The sequence below is a fragment of the Sinohyriopsis cumingii genome, unplaced genomic scaffold (genome assembly GCF_028554795.1).
Source record: "Sinohyriopsis cumingii isolate HCF-2022 unplaced genomic scaffold, ASM2855479v2 utg000873l, whole genome shotgun sequence".
NCBI lineage: Eukaryota > Metazoa > Mollusca > Bivalvia > Unionida > Unionidae > Sinohyriopsis > Sinohyriopsis cumingii.
The window spans coordinates 2657456-2678491 of NW_028315938.1; the positions used below are offsets into that span (position 1 = coordinate 2657456).

The 21036-nt window shown below is 35.4% G+C and overlaps 1 protein-coding gene across 2 annotated transcripts in view; it reads right to left on the reverse strand.

The window, feature by feature from the left end:
* Window positions 1-1619: 1619 nt before the first annotated feature.
* LOC149773168 (E3 ubiquitin-protein ligase CHFR-like) overlaps window positions 1620-21036 on the reverse strand; it is a 102432-nt gene continuing 83015 nt past the window's right edge. For both annotated transcript variants that reach the window (XM_089946724.1, XM_089946723.1), the window contains 3 exons: window positions 18480-18593; window positions 9758-9833; window positions 1620-3456 (listed from right to left, as the gene is read on the reverse strand). In XM_089946724.1, the coding sequence (XP_089802850.1) occupies window positions 3414-3456; window positions 9758-9833; window positions 18480-18593 (233 nt within the window). In that variant the 3' untranslated portion in view covers window positions 1620-3413. The remainder of the gene's footprint in view (window positions 3457-9757; window positions 9834-18479; window positions 18594-21036) is intronic.

Consider the following 21036-nt stretch of genomic DNA (forward strand, 5'->3'; position numbering starts at 1 on the left):
TCAACAGAAATGCCTATAATTATGCAAACTTAGTTCTAAAATGGGCAGTAGATATGAATGTATTTACAGTACAAAAAATATCTGCCAGTTTGTATGTTTTTATTTTTATTTTTATAAATCTTTTCTAATTGGAAATTCTTCCTGTTCATACTTCTTTCCCGTCCCCTTGTTTGACTTATAAGCTGAATACACTGACTTGTAAGCTGAATACATTGAAGCTGAATACACTGACTTGTAAGCTGAATACACTGACTTGTAAGTTGAATACACTGAAGCTGAATACACTGACTTGTAAGCTGAATACACTGACTTATAAGCTGAGTACATATCTATTAATAATGCCTTGTAAATCACCTTAAATGACTAAACCACGTTTACCAAGACTATAAAATCTATCTCTAATTACACAGATTGTTATTAATGTCGCTTCTTATTTCTCACAGCTTTAATCAAGTAACCCTTGTAAAACTTTATTCCCTCTGTACTGGAGGGAGACAAAGTTCTGGTTTCAAAGGACTGGAGGGGAACAAAATTCTGGTTTCAAAGGTTGTAATATTTCTTTTTTATCTTGAACCATTCCTATTAATTCAATGGTCATTGCGAATGTTATTGCAGTAATTCTCACTCATTCAACTTTCCGTCTATGAAACTTCTTAAGCATTAAGTTCATACATATTAATTATGGCGAGATTCGACAACAGGTAATACGGAAACAAGGAAAGCACACAACTAGCGGGTTAATAATGCAATTTATTATAGAAATTCTTGCTAAATTCAACTTGATTTACAGTACAGCAATTTACCTAATTACTTATTTCGATTAAAGAGTGCAATCAAGTTTATTTTTGAAAATTTCAACAGACAAATAGCAAACTGGAGATAAATATAACACATTAAAAAATACATACTCTTTAATTATCAATGCCGTTACCAGGTTGACAATGTATGCTAAGGGTGACATCGATCAAAAGTTGCAGTGTATAATCTCTTTCACGTGCTTGCATGTAATAAACAGATTTTATTAATACAAATTCTGTAGTGTGGGTTTATTAACACAGAGTGTCTATAGTGTGGGTTTATTAACACAGTGTCTATAGTGTGGGTTTATTAACACAGAGTGTCTATAGTGTGGGTTTATTAACACAGAGTGTCTATAGTATGGGTTTATTAACACAGTGTCTATAGTGTGGGTTTATTAACACAGAGTGTCTATAGTGTGGGTTTATTAACACAGTTCTATAGTGTGGGTTTATTAACACAGAGTGTCTATAGTGTGGGTTTATTAACACAGTGTCTATAGTGTGGGTTTATTAACACAGTGTCTATAGTGTGGGTTTATTAACACAGTGTCTATAGTGTGGGTTTATTAACACAGAGTGTCTATAGTGTGGGTTTATTAACACAGTGTCTATAGTGTGGGTTTATTAACACAGTGTCTATAGTGTGGGTTTATTAACACAGTGTCTACAGTGTGGGTTTATTAACACAGTGTCTACAGTGTGGGTTTATTAACACAGAGTGTCTATAGTGTGGGTTTATTAACATAGAGTGTCTATAGTGTGGGTTAACAGAAGGCTTTGTAGTTTGTAACTGATCTGAATCCTCACCATCATTTTGTGCTAAAGTGGCCACAACCATTTCATATTTTTAATAGGGAATGGGCATGTATGTATTTTCTAAAGTGGCCACAACCATTTCATATTTTTAATAGGGAATGGGCATGTGTGTATTTTCTAAAGTGGCCACAACCATTTCATATTTTTAATAGGGAATGGGCACATATGTATTTTCTAAAATGGCCACAACCATTTCATATTTTTAGTAACGAATGGGCATGTATGTACTTTTTAGTTCATGTAGATTTTATTTATTTGGTAAATTCTTTCAATCCACAAGACAAATACTGCAAAGATATAGATGTTGAATACAAATAAAACATTTTGTCACTAATGAACATGGATCTAAGTGCGTAGTTATACTGTGTTTAGCAATTTGGCAAACAATGTTAAGTTATGCTTATAATTACCAAAATGGCACTGAATCTTTGGGATCCAAAACATAGCTTCCAGTCAACACGAGTAAATTTTGGACTAGTATAATTAACAATAATAAACGAAGGTAAACGGGGGGGGGGGGGGGGACAGTTAGTATGTGCTTATGTGAAAAAAAATCCCAAGTTGCAGCAGCACCTAATTTCTCCAAATAGCTATCATATTATCATTCTTTGCAATTCAGCAAAAAAATAACCCCCCAATTTTATACACTGGCTTGGTTTATCAAGGTGAAATTTCTTTTTCTGCTTCATACTTCTTGCCACTAACATCATTTTACACCATAGTTTAATTGGTAAACTATATGCATAAAATGAACACATCATATCTATCAATAATGCCCTGTAGATCACCTGAAATGATATAGCCACATATTTGCCAAGGCTATAAAATCTATCTCTAATTGCACTGACTGCTATTAAAATTGGCCATCTTATTTTTCAAGGCTTTAACAGATATCCCTGGTACAACTTTGTGAACTACATGTACTCCATCCAAACTGGAGATGAAAGAGCTTTTGTGGTTGTGAATCTTCTTTATTTCCTGTGCACATTTATTCTAAGTTCTTTATGAATATTGTCACTGTATTCACTTTGATTATAGTAGCAATGATGACTCATTCATCTTTCAATCTAGTATATTTCTGGAGCTTTAAGCTCGTATATGTTAATTATGAAAAGATTTGACAAAAGATAATAAGAAAATAAGGCGAGGACACTAGCGGCAGAATTCAAAGTAAAACTGACACTTATTGGCTGGTGTTTGATGATAGATTCATGAAAAAAGGGCCAAAGACAGTTGCCTTTTTCATTAAATTTATACCATTTACTACATGACCAGCCACTTACAGAGAGCAGACTTCAATTCTGTGTAAACAAATTGGGGACATTAAAAAATTATCATACTCTCAAATAATCAGCCACATACAGAGTTGACTGACAAAGGTTATAATTGCTGCATTCATTAATTTCTTCAAAGTGGATATCAGAAATACTACGGAAATAAATGGGAAACTATTACCATCACACAATATACAATTATGAAAATCGTTTATTGAGAATGAACATCAAAGTTACCGCTTGATGTAGAACAGGATGTAAATGTAAACTGTAGCAAAGGAAATATAGTATCTAGCTATCAGGGAACCTCAATGCATCAATCTTATGACCCAAGCTGTGAATAGGTCACACCAAGCCCAGCTTAACAACACCTCACTGTACTTTCTATAAACTGAGTGATGGCGTGTAGTGGATTGTCAGACTTGGCATTTTAAGAATTAAGTATTCTCTTTAACAATAAATAAACTTCCACTAAATCCAACTTATTGCAGCTTCTCTCCCTGCTTTCATCTTTTTATACACATCATGGTATGAAGCGTTTCTGATCACAGATGTGATTAAAATTTCTGAAAATAGACAAAAATATAAATATCTTTCAGATCAGAATATGTGCAATGGTTTTCATTTTTACAATTATGTTTGTTGTTGTTGTTGTTGTTGTAGGGTTTAATGCCATTTTTTAGCACTCGATGGGCTATACATGGCGGCCAGTATTAATGGTGGAGGAAGAACCCAGGAAAACCCCGGAAAGAACCACCGACCCACGAGAAGCTACTGGCAAGCTTTCTCACATACCCACATTAGCCAAATCTGAGACTCGAACCCACGCAGACAGAGGTGAGAAGGCAGTGATCTGTAACGGACAGCACTGTAGACCACTCGGCCACTTGGGACTCCCAATTATTTTTGTTATGAGCTTAATAAATATCCTGCAAGCAATCTCAAATTTTGTCAGATTTCAGGTATTTGAAGAATTTCTTTGTACTGAATACAAACTGTGACCATGACAGCTGACAGATAAAGTCGTCATTATTGCATTCTCCACAAAGGAGTCTGACTAATTACCTCCCATAATTTGAATCTTTTGTTTTTATTCTGATTATAGAAAATAAGGGAGCCCTTGAGTAGAAAGAATTGTTAATATTTATCCTTATCCACATTATCAAGATAGTATGACCTATTTATATAATATTCTGAAACACAGTGACCTAAAAATTATATCTTTATATAATATTCTGAAAGACATTGAGGACAGTATTTGTAAGGAAAGCATGCAATGTTGAGTACCAATAAGACCTGGCATACTACTGCATACATGGATGAAGTTATTTTATAAGAGGAAAGTCACATTCATGAATAACTGCCATATTATTTATATGTACTTAATTGATCTTAATTGCTACATTACTTACTATGAGGGAGGCTGATGACAGAGCACCACAATTTTGCTGTGCCCATACAATCTATGATAATTACAGGTATTTAATCCTATGACAGAGTACCACAATGTTGCTGTGCCCATACAATCTATGGTAATTACAGGCATTTAATCCTACAGAGGAGACAATTTTCCACCATCCCCCAAAATGTTTTGGGCACTGTGACCTTCAAAGCATTATCTTGATCAAGTCATACTGGGTCTTTAATTCATTCCAGAAAGATTACAATTTCCCACTTATGTAATCAAAGATTACAAAATTATTTTCCAACTGCTTAGAAACTAACAAATATTCAAATTAAAATACTTTTAAAGTATGTGTGTGTGTGTGTGTGTGTGTGTGTATCTATATAAGTATGTATGTATTTGTCCATCTATATTTATAAATTAGCTTAAAGTTTAAGATAAATGATTAGTTCATCTGAAACAATCAACTATAAATTTTTATAGGTAAAAATATTATTTATATTTGTCATGAATAATGTCCCTTTCCCATACCTGACAATGTTCTTTTCTGTCCTGAAATTGGAACAGTTTACAGACATAATTGGTATCTGACTTTTTTGATAGGTTTGTTCTGAACAGTACGAAGCTAGTTTATTGTAAATGAATGTACTGAATGATATTATAACCTAACGATGTGATGATATACCTAATGATGTTATTGATACACCTTTCATGGAGATTATTATAACCTAATGATGTTATTGATAAACCATTCATGATGTGATGATGTACCTTTCATGATGTGATGATGTACCTAATGATGTGATGATATACTTTATGTGATGATATACCTAATGATGTGATTGATATACCTTTCATGGAGATTATTATAATCTAATGATGTGATGATATACCTAATGATGTGATGATATACCTAATGATGTTATGATATACCTAATGATGTGATGACATACTTTTCATGGAGATTCCATCTATTTTATCTGTTGTATGATGAGGATAAATTGTGCAGGCAGATATTCATGCAAATCATTGGCTTTTTATTAAGTCTACTTGGTTTTCAAGGGGGCATAATTTCACTTGCAAAAGAGTAAAATTTGGGAATTTGTCATTAGATTATCTTACAAATGCCCTGATTGGCTGATACTGGTGATCAGTTACCAATAGAGTATATTTTCAAAATAGTGTATGACTGATTCAATCAATGTATACATTGCAACACAGTGTATGATTGATCCAATGAAAATAAGCAATGGACACATTGTATGATTGATCAAAATAAACATGCATTTCACATGTGTATCAAATAAACCTATTCATTGCACAGTTTAAAACTGATCAAATAAAAATATTCGTTGCACTGTATCAACATTATGTCTGAAGGTGTAAAAAAGTAAAATTTCAATCATTTATAATCCATTATGGAAAATTCTAATCTAGTAAATAGTTTGTTTAGAATTATTATGGTTGATCATCAAACCGCTAATACCAGACCTTTGTAAATTATCAGACACATCAGACATATCCAACAGGACCAATTTATGATTAACATCAGACACATCCAACAGGACCAATTTATGACCAACATCAGACACGTCCAACAGGACCAATTTATGACCAACATCAGACATGTCCAACAGGACCAATTTATGACCAACATCAGACACATCCAACAGGACCAATTTATGATCAACATCAGACACATCCAACAGGACCAATTTATGACCAACATCAGACACATCCAACAGGACCAATTTATGACCAACATCAGACAAGTCCAACAGGACCAATTTATGACCAACTATAAAACGTCCAGGGGGCCCTAAGTGGCTAACTGGTCTAAAGCACTCACCTTAACTAATCACTGCCATCTCATCTCTGTCTGTATGGGTTCAAGTCTCAGGCTTGGCCAATCAGGGTAAGTGAGAAAGCTGCCAGTAACTTCCCGTGGGTGGGTGGTTCTTGCTGGGAATTTCCATGGGTTCATCCTCCACCAGCTATACTGGCCGCCATGTATAGCCTATGTTGTGCTGAGAAATGGTGTTAAACCCAAAACAACAACAATAAAATGTCAAAATCAGACACTGGAAGTTTCTGATAACCCGTACAGCAATTTCTCATAGATTCATATGGAATACTTCAGGAAACTGTATGAAAGAGATATGGACTGAAAAACTTATGGAATCATACAATTTATTCCATAAAAATTCCATAAGTACTTCACAGCAAATGAAAATTCCATATGGAATAAAGTTGCAACTTTAATCCATAAGCACTTTTTTCCATATGGAAAGCAGGTTCATGTATTACAGCATCATGGAAAATACTCTCTGAAGAATTAATAAGGTGTTTTAGGACATGAAAAGATTTTCTGAATATTAAATGAACAGATCTGTGCTAAGACTAGGATGTTTCTCAGCCTATAAAATCATTATGCTAGTGATTATTTTTTCCTAGTCACTATGGAAACGATAAGTGTGTTATGTATAAAGCTACCAATTTTGTAAAAATATACATGTACCTAACTGTGTATAATGATACCTATTTTACTCAATGTGTAGAGATCTACATGATGCTGTTTAGAGGTACCTGTTGTACAAAAGTATATAAATATTTACCTGAAAGTGTGCTACCCAATTTACATAGTGTAAAATTTGTCTAATACTGTGGAATTCTACCTGTTTTACACATGATGTTAAAATCTTCTTTACAATGAGGAATGTTGCCTGTCTTTTTACATACATTGTACAGTTCTACCTGACAGTGAGGAATGATGCCTGTCTATTTACACATGTTGTACAGTTCTACCTGACACTGAGGAATGATGCCTGTCTTTTTACACACTTTGTACAGTTCTACCTGACACTGAGGAATGATGCCTGTCTTTTTACACACTTTGTACAGTTCTACCTGACACTGAGGAATGATGCCTGTCTTTTTACACACTTTGTACAGTTCTACCTAACACTGAGGAATGATGCCTGTCTTTTTACACACTTTGTACAGTTCTACTTGACCATAATCTATTAACTACTTTGTTAACCTAAACATATCTCTGATCTACAATGACCTTACCCAATGACCATTTGACCCCAAAACAAAAAGCCTCCTCCATATCATCACTGCCTCCACAAACTTTGGTCAAGGTATGTTGTCTAGAACTAGAATTATTTAAAATGAATTTTTTTCAGTAAAAGTTAACTCTGACCATAGTCCATTTGGCCATAGACATTGATGGGTTTCTTTCCTACCCCCAAGGGCAAGGTTATATCTAGGTATGTGATGTGGAACTAATACTATTGTGCAGAAACATTTATGCTGCTTTTAATTAGTGATGTTAGACCATTTACCTCAAGATCATTAGGTTTATTGCATACACCATGTCCCAACTATTCAGAAACTTTTGGTCCATGTATGTGATATAGATCTGATGCTACATTGGGAAAACCATTCTTCTTTCTATCACAGTGAACCTGACCTTTAACCTTTTGACACAAAAATTAATTAATAGGCTTCAACCATACCCAAGTGCAAGCTGTCCACATGGTTTGGTCGGTGTTGTTTTGGTTTGACTTAATGGTTCAGCAACACAGGTACAATATTTAACACCTAGACAATTGGAGTAAAGTGATTAACCCAACAACACACCACAGTAGCTGGCCTGAGCTGACACCAAACTCATTGTTTTGAGTGGAATCCATTTTCCTTTACGAGTAACAGTAACCTTAACCTTTGACTTTGGATCTGAAATTAAATGTCATCTTTCTTATAGTAAGTAAACGCTATCCACAACGCTTGGTCCAGGAAAGTGATATATGTGATGTGATGCAGAACTGTTATTGTGTGTAAACCATTTTCTTCTTTCAGCCACAGTGACCTTGACCTTTGACATTTTACCCCAAAACTGAATGGCTTTATCCTTACCCCATGTGCATGCTATTCAAAAGGCTTAGTAAAGGTAAGTACTCCAAAACTTATGTTGTCATGCTGAAAAGGAAAACCTAATGGACAGACAAATGAACATATAGGATTACCACATAATATGGCCTGAAAAAAGATGGGTTTATAAAATAAAATGTTATTCACAACCCTAAGACAAATTTGTAGCAAAAGTATAAACTCAATAACATTGTAAAGGACAACATATAAAGTAAGAACTCAATAAATTACATTGTAAAGGACAACATATAGAGGAAACATACATTTTGTTTTTGGGAATTGGCTCACAGAATCAGAATCTGAATATCCACCTCGTTATGAAGAATCTATCCAATTAATTTTCCGTCATAATCCAAATATTTGTTTTATAATGAATGACTTTGTAATTAAAGTTTACTGTGTAATTGTTACTGGTAATAACTGCTATGTATAATTAATTTAATTATTAGTTTTTTTTATTTTATTTTTATTTCAATACATCCAATTGTAATGTAACATTTTATGTTGGACTTGACCTTGTCCAAAACTGAGTTCATTTCTGCTTGACCTGACTGACTCTTTTATTTATTCATTTTAAACAACTAATACATAGCTAAATTATTCTCTATTTTTATGGGTTTAAAATCAGTATTTTTATTAATAGAAGAAGTAAATGTTTATTTGTGTCATGGTTTTGGAATTTCCTAAGTGAATTACACATCATCCAGATTACTGTTTTGTAAACATCAGGATCATTCTAGAAGATTATTTTTCATTAGGTAATGTTTTGGGGGTGGGGTTAGGTTAGAAAATCCATATTGTGACCTGAGGTCAAGTAGAGAACTATATAATCTTATAACTGTATGGACTTGCTCACTTGTGCTTTAACATCTAGCACTTTCAAGTTGTATATTATATGTTGTGATCAGTAGTTTTGGGCTGGAATCTTTTTTTGTTCAAATTCTTGATTTCCAGGGATTATTTTCTCTGGAAATACATAAGTGATCTGATACAGTTCTTGAATACAGACATTCACTGGAATTTATACTGAATTCAAACCTGGAATAATATTACTGATTCAACAAAAGACTGTTGACACATCAACACTCTGTCAGCTATCACAAACATGTCATCACCTTCAATTTTCAGATTTATTCTGGGCTTGTACTGAGTTTTATTTGAGAATTTAAATTATTAGGTCTTCTGTCTGTAATTCTTGGATTACTTTGGGATTTAATTTGCAATAATATAAGCTCATTTTTCTCATTTTCACTTTATATTCTAGGGAAATATATTTTTTTGTTAAATTTTAAAAAGCTTGTTGTCTTTTCTGTTACTTATTTTAAGACCATAGACTCCTAACATAACAGCATTACATTTTCAACTATGGCTGCTTGATCCTACAGAAAATTCTAACAAATTTTCAAAGTTTTCATTGTGATGGAACTATAATTGCCAATAAATTACATTTTAGTAAAAAGTCAGTCATTACTTCAAATATTTTTATGAATTTTTGGCTTGTTATGTGCCTCTGAAAATGTACTCACGCTGCATGGTGAAGTTTGTTCTTCTGAGTTCTACAGTTCTTTCCCCAGTGACAATCTGGCCTGGCAGTCACTTCACCTGTACATAGACAACAACATATAGACAACAACATATAGACAACAGCACATAGACAACAACACATAGACAACAACATATAGACAACAACACATAGACAACAACACATAGACAACACATACACAACAACATATAGACAACAACACATAGACAACAACATATAGACAACAACACATAGACAACAACATATAGACAACAACACATAGACAACAACACATAGACAACAACACATAGACAACAACATATAATATTGACATAATGTAGGTAATTCTATGTAATGTCAAAGAATGGACATTTTAGAAAAAAAGAACGATGTACTGATTAATTACCACATATCAATCAAGATAAAAGCAAAATAGTTAAACTGTAACAAAGCGCTTCAAATTTACTTGGTGGGGTATATAAACATATAAACTATATCAAATGTTCCTTTCTTAGACTACCATATTAGATGGAGCCTATCTGAACTCTACCTACTCTTGTTTCTTGCTTTTTAGTTTTCTCTTCAACAAAATATGGAAAATTCTGAAAAACCATAAAACATAATTTCTAAAAGTCTATTGCCTCAAGTCAAAAGTCAACATTCTGAAGGTCTAATGCCCTAGGCAAAAAGTCAACTTTCTAAAGGTCTATTGCCCTGGGCCAAAAGTCAACTTTCTAAAGGTCTATTGCCCTGGGGCTACAAGATGAGACCATAAAAACAGCATTCATGTAAAATCTTTTACCTTAACCCATGGAAAAAGCCCTGGTGAATTAAATGTCTAACCTTTATACTCATTAATCAAAAGTATGAAGAAAATCAATCATGGGGCTTGGGAAATATATGCAATGAAAAAAGACTGAACACAATTGTAAAACAAATTTTCTGTAACTATGAAAAAGACTTTAAGTTCATGGGGGGAGTGAACATGCACCAAGAACTGTCTATGATTCATATCAATTCAACCAAAACATTAACACAATGTTTTTATAACTTTGACCATGACCACTGAGTGAAGGGCTGAGTAAGTATGTGCTAGGTAAGTGAAAGAAGGATAAAAAGCATCATTCATGTCTATCTATGAATGGAGAAGCTAAAAGACATTAGATTACGCCAATATGGAATTATTTTGCACTGATTCCATAACCTGTCCAGACAATGGAAGTTATGCACTCTCATTTTCCTATTTTGGTGGTGACATTACATGTACCAACCTGAAGAATGGTCCAAGAGAATATTTACTGATAGCAAGAGATACAGTGTTATCAAAACATATGACTAACACAACTATTGGGCTTTATTCTCATAATAAGAGACTTTTCAGTTTAAACACCATCTGGCTGTCTGCTTCATATGTTACCAATAGAATAGTTCTTCTATGTATGTTAGCCAGACTGACTGCCAGCAATATAAGGTAGCAGGTTCCTGGACATGACTTCCATATATGTAGGCAATGATAAAACAGAGAGTTAGGACTCACAGCTGGTAATAAGTACCTGGCCGTTGATCCTGTGATATGTCCCTTTTGTACATGTATGAATGTAAGACAAGCTAACCCCGACCATAGTCGTTTTAACGATAGAAATTGATGGGTTTCTTTCTTACCCCAAATGTAAGCTATCCACAAAGTTTTAACTAGGTCTGTGATGTGGAACTAATACTGTTGTGTAGAAACATTTTTACTGCTTTCAATGACAGTGACCTTTGACCTCTTTATTCCAAGATCAACAGGTTTATTGAATACACCACAATCCATGTATCTGATCCATAGACAAAGAGCCGATAGGGAAATGTATCTGATCTGTAGACAATGAGCCTATAGGGAAACTATCTGATCTCTAGACAATGAGCCTATAGAGAATATATCTGATCTGTAGACAATGAACCAATAAGGAATGTATCTGATCTCGAGACAATGAGCCTACATGGAATCTATCTGATCTGTAGACAATGAGCCTATGGGGAATGTATCTGTTATATAGACAACAAGCCAACAGGGAATGTACCTGATCTGTAGATGATGAGCATACAGGGAATGTATCTGGCCTGTAGTCAATGAGGCTATAGGGAATATATATGTATATATATGATCTGTGCATGATAAGCCTACAAGGAATGTATCTGATCTATAGATAATGCAAACCTATTTTGACTGCAAGAACAGATGTAAAGACCTAATAATGTTTCTTTACCTTAAATATTTTAAGTATGTTTCCTGTTTTCTAATTTCATTGTGTTTATTTTTATTTTTGTAATCATATCATTATACATGTTTTTAAAATGTTGTCAAATGTTGCAAAGCGCTTAGAGCTTCTAAAGATTAGGTGCTATACAAAGTCCTCATTAATATAATAATTATTATTATTAAGGAGCCTATAGGAAATGTATCTGATCTGTAGACAAAGAGCCTATAGGGAATTTATCTGATCTGTAGACAATGAGCCTACAGGGAATGTATCTGATCTGTAGATGATGAGCATACAGGGAATGAATCTGATCTCTAGACAATGAACCTACACAGAATGTATCTGATCTGTAGGAAATGAGCCTATGGGGAGTGTATCTGTTATGTAGACAACAAGCCTACTGGGAATGTACCTGATCTGTAAGACAATGAGCCTATAGGGAATGTATCTGATCGTAAGACCATTAGCCTACAGGAAATGTATCTGATTCATAGACAATGAGCCATTAGGAAATGTATCTGATCTCTACACAATATGCCTACAGGGAATGTCTCTGATCTGTAGACAATGACCCTACAGGGAATGTATCTGATCTGTAGACACTGACCCTAAAGGGAATGTATCTGATTTGCAAACAATGAGCCTACAGAAAATGTATCTGATCTGTAGACAATAACCCTACAGGAAATGTATCTGATTTGCAAACAATAAGCCTACAGGAAATGTATCTGATCAGTAGACGATGAGCCTATAGGGAATGTATCTGATCTCAAGACAATGAGCCTACAGGGAATGTCTCTGATCTGTATACAATCAGCCTACAGGGAATGTCTCTGATTTGTAGACAATGAGCCTACAGGGATTGTATCTGATCTGTAGACAAGAGCCTATAGGGAATGTATCTGATCTAGAGACAATGAGCCTATAGGGAATGTTTCTAATCTCGAGACAAAGAGCCTATAGAAAATGTCTCTGATCTCTATACAATGAGCCTACAGGGAATGTATCTGATCTGCAGGGCAATGAGCCTATAGGGAATGTATCTGATCTCTAGACAATGAGTCTACAGGGAATGTATCTGATCTGTAGATGATGAGCATATGGGGAATGTATCTGAGATGTAGACAACAAGCCTACAGGGAATGTATCTGATCCATTGACAATGAGCCTATAGTGAATGTATCTGATCTCTATACAGTGAGAATACAGGGAATGTTACTGACCTGTAGACAATGAGGCTATAGGAATGTATCTGATCTCGAGACAATGAGCCTACAGGGAATGTATCTGATTTCTACACAATGAGTGTACAGTAATGTGGCCAATGAGCCTATAGGGAATGTATCTGATCTCTATAAAATGAGCCTACAGGGAATGTATCTGATCTGTAGACAATGAGCCTACAGGAAATGTATCTGATCTCTAGATGATGAGCCTACAGGGAATGTATCTGATTTTGAGGCAATGAGCCTACAGGAATGTACACAATGAGCCTATATGGAATGTATCTGATCTGTAGACAATGAGCCTACAGGGAATGTATCTAATCTCTAGATGATGAGCCTACAGGGAATATATCTGATCTGGATCATAATCCATTGCTGGAAGCATCAGTGTATTAAGTCTTAGACCTGGAAGTAAAGGGGTGATTTGGCCTCAACCCCACCTATTTAAGAGGCAGATCACCATCTCAGAGTTACCTGACATTATAAGGGTTACCCTCCCATAAAGCTGCTCATTCCAGACACAAATGGCATTCTCACCTTCATTTTCAGATGGTTGATGTAAAGATCCAGATCAGATCTGGTCCCCAACTTCTACAAACCAAGATGAGGTTGGACAACAAGTAGGTCCCCAAAAATACAAACTGGTGTTTGCACATACAGTAATTTCTGGTTGGGATTTTCTATTGGCATCCCTGCAACAAGCTATTCTCACTTCTGCCACCAATGGAATAATTGTTTGATCTTGTCAAGGTCAACAACCAAATTATGCTAAAATCCTGAGAAGGGACACCAATGGGCCAGAGAAGGGTAATCTGCAGTGGTTGCATGAGGAGGGGACCAAGGTGGAGCAGGTATGTAGTCCTAATGAGAAAAGAAAGGAGTTGCAAAACCCTCCTGCAGAAATCCTATTCCTAATGGAAATAAATGAGAAATTGATAATCCATGCAATGTTCACTGCAGAGAGATGAACAATGCTGAGGGAAGTCAAATTTCTATAGCAAGATGGATGTTATGCTGGAAGAAAGTGAGACTGAGTTGTCCCAGTTCACATTAATTCCAAGTTGGAAGAAATGGGAGAGAATGCAGTTCATGAAAGATGTGGCAGGTGACAGGACAGGATAACTCCTATCCTGGTCTTGTTATGGCAGAGTTATTTCTATTAGGTGTTGTGGAGTATATGATTACGTCCTTGTCAAAATGACAATCTAAACTTGCTCTCCATGACAGTGTGTGACATGTCTGCTTATGTATGGTACAAGGTATGTAAATTTCATCAAATGTTCACACCGAGAACTTTGAAATACAATTGGTACTATGATACCATAATTAACATTTCACAAGTGAACATGGGGATGGCTAGCTGTGTGGTAAACCAGATGGACGACTTGTAACATACTGTATATAATGGAATCATTGCACAAGTCCTTAAAATAATCAACCTTTTGCTACTAACAAGAAGTTTGGATGGATAGGTGGACTAGCTGGCCAGAAATCAGGGATGGTGGTAGATGGCAGAGATGGCTGGAATACCTGCTGACTAGAGCCAGGAAAGTCGAATTCAAATCCCATGCAGTCAGACTCTCTGGCCTGAACATTCACTCAGTGGGACTGCCAAAATGAAGAGCAAATTTTCGTATCATGTCTTAATCTGTAGTTTGCAGCTTTGTGGATTTTGTAGTTGCACACAGTATCACTGATACCTGCAGTTTTGCATTTCTTTTTCAAGTATGGTACCTGATCATAATAACTAAGGAGAACCTCACAAATCCTGGCTAAAACACTTTAGCTAAAAACTAAAAGTTACCTGCCCACAAAGGCTGCAGTTAGATAATGATATCCCTTTTATACAGGTGCCAAATTCCATGAATACTTCATTTACTACAGGAGTGGGAGACTGACTCTCCATATGAATGCAACTGCAGGGAGGCTAGGGGGGAGGCATATGTGTATTATAATCTGATAAATATTACTGCACAAACATATTTTACTAAAAAAAAAATTGTTTCTTCTACAAATATGTTACCCAATAAAAATACCTAAGGAGAATGGATAAGAGATGGAGAATTACACCCATTACCCCAAAGAGGCCATCTCTGGTTCCCTAAGGTATGCAAGACAGCTTCCAGATAACCTGAATGGACAATACACTCTATCTGTTGAGAAGCAGCTTCAAAAGATAAAATGTTTCCCTTCCTCAAATCCAGCAGCAAATCCAGCATAGTTGTAAAGCCATGATCTCATGAAGCTGTTGAATGACCTTGGAAGGTAACCTGTTGTGCCATGGCTGTATGTCCTACCATGTCAAGCTGGTCCTTTTGGGATGAAAGATCTCTGAGCTAAAGGCTGGAGAAAGGGAGCTTTGACCTACACTCCATGGCATGAATAATGTCAGCCACTCCATGGCATGAATAATGTCAGCCACTCCATGGCATGAATAATGTCAGACACTCCATGGCATGAATAATGTCAGACACTTCATGGCATAAATAATGTCAGACACTTCATGGCATGAATAATGTCAGCCACTCCATGGCATAAATAATGTCAGCCACTCCATGGCATGAATAATGTCAGCCACTCCATGGCATGAATAATGTCAGACACTCCATGGCATGAATAATGACAGACGCTACTAACTTTGTGAGCTGAAATCCATAGCAAATTCATTTGATTTGGGATTATTTCCCAACATACAGAATGAATAATCTATTTTATCCAGAAGATCAATGTCTGTGCTGATATGTCATCATTTCCCTCTTTGAGGGGTAAGAGAGATATAGAATCTATGTTGGGGTTTGGACCAAGACAAGGAAATGTACTGAGCTAGGCCTGCATATAGGATAAAACTGACCATGATGTGTGGAACGAACTAGCATAATACCAAAAAAACTTGACATTGTATGCTTTTGTGTCTTTGTCTCTCTCTAAATGTTTTTTTTATGGTGTGTTCCCAAAGATGGATTTACCTTAAATTACTATGTTTTTGTTATATATTTGATGCTGTTGTTGATGTTGTTTGATCTTAGTACAACTACATCAGGCAGAGCAGAAGAAAACAAGGGTTTCTTTTTTTTAAAAAGTAGTTCTGAGTGCGTGGACACCTTGATTGAGACGACTGGTCTGAGATGACTAGACTGAGATAATAAAAGTAAGGTTAGCAAAACAGCTAGATTTCTCTGTCGCATGGGTGAGAAGGATCTTCCATGATGCACTGGCCTGGTACTTTTTAAATACCACTTGAGAACTCACACATGGTCCTATAGACAAATTTGAGATAAGTGTCCAGAATAGACAGGGATTTTACTAAAAATGTCTGATTCCTCATGAAAGAGAGTATTTTTTGGTAATGATAGCAGGGGCTGTCATGAGCTATACAGCCCCATCATATCAAATGGTTCAAGTCAACTGATAAAGCAGGTTTCTCGATAATTCTCCCTGCAACTGTGAGTGCGAGAAGGAAGCAGTTTTCATATGAGGGGTGAACCAATTAAGTGTTCAAGATCAGTTGAAACAGTGTTTTATTCAAAAAGGTAAGCACCCATGATAGATCCATTGGTACTAACTACTTGTCTACAAAGACCCAAAGTAACACACTTGCTATTGAGGTATTGATGTGACCAGCTCTGCGATGTGTTTATGTTCACATCATTGTGCGAAAATTGTCCTTCACCTTGTACACTTCGGTTGGAGGGCTTTTTCACTCAAGGTAATTATTACTAATTGTTGAATTAGGACCAGATAATTATCACTAGTTGTTGGATTAGGACCAGGTAATTATCACTAGTTGTCGATTACCCTCTTTATATGGCAACCAAACCGATTTTCTGCCATTTTGACAACAACAGATGAGTTGTTCTTGGCGATGCACACATTCTCTGATAGTGCTCCACCAGCTGAACATGCCACAGCAAACCACTTGAAAATATTCCAAGCCGTTCTAGCGATATAGATAAAACTTGCACTTTTTGGACTTGTTGACAACTAGTGATAATTAGCTGGTCCTAATCCAACAACTAGTGATAATTACCTGATCCTAATCCAACAACTAGTGATATTTACCTGGTTCTAAAAAAAGAGCTAGTGATAATTACCTGATCCTTATCCAAAAAATAGCAATAATTACCTGGTTCTACTCCAACAACTAGTGAGAATTACCTGGTCCTAATCCAACAACTAGTGATAATTACCTGATCCTAATCCAACAACTAGTGATAACTACCATGGTTAAAATCCAACAAATATCAATAATCATCTGGTCCTAATCCAACAACTAGTGATATTTACCTGGTTCTAAAAAAAGAACTAGTGATAATTATGTGATCCTAATCCAACAAATAGCAATAATTACCTGGTGCTAATCCACCAACTAGTGATAATTACCTGGTCCTAATCCAACAGCTAGTGTTAATTACCTGGTTCTAAAAAAGCAACTAGTGATAATTACTTGATCCTAATCCAACAAACAGCAATAATTACCTGGTCCTAATACAACAACTAGTGAGAATTACCAGGTCCTACTCCAACAACTAGTGATAATTACCTGGTTCTAAAAAAAGAACTAGTGATAATTATCTGATCCTAATCCAACAAATAGCAATAATTACCTGGTCCTAAACCAACAACTAGTGTTATTTACCTGGTCCTAATCCAACAAATAGTGATAATTACCTGGTTCTAAAAAAACAAGTAGTGATAATTACCTGATCCTAATCAAACAAATAGCAATAATTACCTGGTCCTAATCCAACAACTAGTGATTATTACCTGGTCCTAATCCAACAACTAGTGATAATTACCTGGTTCTAATCCAACAACTAGTGATAATTACTTGGTCCTAATCTGACAATTAGTGATAATTACCTAGTCCTAAACCGGGGATATGTGTGTTTTGTATATGTAGCCAATATAATTCACACCAAGTGATAATTACCTGGTCCGAATCCTAGGGTAAGTCTTTTCTCTACATGTTGGCCAGTCTGATTCAAGCTGAGTAATAATTACCTGGCAGTGTCATGTACAAAGAATATATTAGATCTTCATTAAGAATGACTGTAACAGAAAATAACACTTCGAGAAGATTTACTATAAAAAAAAGTATTACTTGCATTGCTATTAGTGATGACATGTTATCCAATCATTGTGACATCAATGAGGTTATAATGTTGTGATGAGAACATGGAAATAAAAATGCAAATGTTCCTTGGGTATGTCTTTCCTGCTTAAAGCAGAATAAGTTGTCTGATTCAAGTAACAATACCTGTCAAATGATCCTGAGGTATGTCCCTTCTGTACAGGTAGACCAGATCTTTTAGGTTCCTCAATCCACAGGTGTAGCAGAGCCATGAGTTGGGGTTCACACCACGAGCTTGATCTGAAACATTGTTACTCTTGTCTTTTAGATTTCTCTATCAAACACTTACGAAAAACAGCAACAACTGAAAACATTGGTACTCTTGTCTTTTAGGTTTCTCTATCAAACACTTACGAAAAACAGCAACAACTGAAAACATTGGTACTCTTGTTTTTTAGATTTCTCAATCAAACACTAATGAAAGACAGCAACAACTGAAAACACTAGTACTCTTGTCTTTTAGATTTCTCTATCAAACACTAATGAAAGACAGCAACAACTGAAAACACTAGTACTCTTGTCTTTTAGATTTCTCTATCAAACACTAATGAAAACACTAGTACTCTTCTCTTTTAGATTTCTCTATCAAACACTAATGAAAGACAGCAACAACTGAAAACATTGGTACTCTTGTTTTTTAGATTTCTCTATCAAACACTTACGAAAAACAGCAACAACTGAAAACATTGGTACTCTTGTTTTTTAGATTTCTCAATCAAACACTAATGAAAGACAGCAACAACTGAAAACACTAGTACTCTTGTCTTTTAGATTTCTCTATCAAACACTAATGAAAGAGAGCAACAACTGAAAACACTAGTACTCTTGTCTTTTAGATTTCTCTATCAAACACTAATGAAAACACTAGTACTCTTCTCTTTTAGATTTCTCTATCAAACACTAATGAAACACAGCAACAACTGAAAACATTGGTACTCTTGTTTTTTAGATTTCTCTATCAAACACTTACGAAAAACAGCAACAACTGAAAACATTGGTACTCTTGTTTTTTAGATTTCTCTATTGAAAAATAAAACAAAAGACAGCAACAACTGAAAACACTAGTACTCTTGTCTTTTAGATTTCTCTATCAAACACTAATGAAAGACAGCAACAACTGAAAACACTAGTACTCCTGTCTTTTAGATTTCTCTATCAAACACTAATGAAAGACAGCAACAACTGAAAACACTAGTACTCTTGTCTTTTAGATTTCTCTATCAAACACTAATGAAAGACAGCAACAGCTGAAAACACTAGTACTCTTGTCTTTTAGATTTCTCTATCAAACACTAATGAAAGACAGCAACAACTGAAAACACTAGTACTCTTGTCTTTTAGATTTCTCTAACAAACACTAATGAAAGACAGCAACAACTGAAAACATTGGTACTCTTGTCTTTTAGATTTCTCTATCAAATACTAATGAAAGACAGCAACAACTGAAAACACTAGTACTCTTGTCTTTTAGATTTCTCTATCAAACACTTACAAAAGACAGCAACAACTGAAAACATTGGTACTCTTGTTTTTAAGATTTCTCTATCAAACACCTATGAAAGACAGCAGCAACTGAAAACATTGGTACTCTTGTTTTTTAGATTTCTCTATCAAACACTTACGAAAGACAGCAACAACTGAAGACATTGGTACTCTTGTTTTTTAGATTTCTCTACCAAACACTTATGAAAGACAGCAACAACAGAAGATCTGATTCAGTACAAGCACATGTAACATTCGTCTCTCAAAATTGTAATTTCAATTAATCAAAGTTCATCTGGCAGTAACAAAATGCAACTTTACAGTCTTGGTTTTGTAAATGTAACTTATATTTACACTAGTGTTCTTATTCTTAACGAAATTTGATTTTGAAATAAGCTTTAGAATTCAGGATACATGTCAAATGCCCTTTATATTTTGATAAGGATTTAGTATGCATTGTCTCTGTGAGGCAGTACAATTTGTCTTGAGGTTAAATATAAAAGGATTATGAATGTTGTTGGATAAACCATACAGAAACAATGCAATTATTACAGAGAGGTGAATAATAAAGCATTACATCCAACCAGACTGGCACAGTAAATAGTCTGTTAATCAAGGCATCAGACTGACACAGTAACCAATCCAAAAATCAGGTCATCGGACTGACATAATAAAAAATCCAAAATTCAGGGCATCAGACTGTCACAGTAACCAATCCAAAAATCAGGGCATCAGATTGTCACAGTAACCAATCCAAAAATCAGGACATCAAACTGTCACAGTAACCAATCCGAAAATCAGGGCATCAGACTGTCACAGCAACCAATCCAAAAATCAGGGCATCATACTGTCACAGTAACCAGTCCAAAAATCAGGGCATCAGACTCACACAGTACACAGTCTGCAGATCAGAGCATCAGACTGGCACAGTTGATAGTCTGCAAATCAGCACATGAGATTGGCACAGGAAACAGACTGCAAATAAGGGCACAATCTGCAAATAAAACTATCAGTCCAGTACAGTAAACATTCTGCAAATCAGGGCATACAACTGACAAGGTAAACCATCTGCAAATCAGGGTATACAACTGATAAGGTAAACCATCTGCAAATCAGGGCATTAGACTGACACAGTAAACTGCAAATCAGGGCATCAGCCTAGTACAGCAGACAGACTGCAAATCTTGGCATCAGCCTAGTA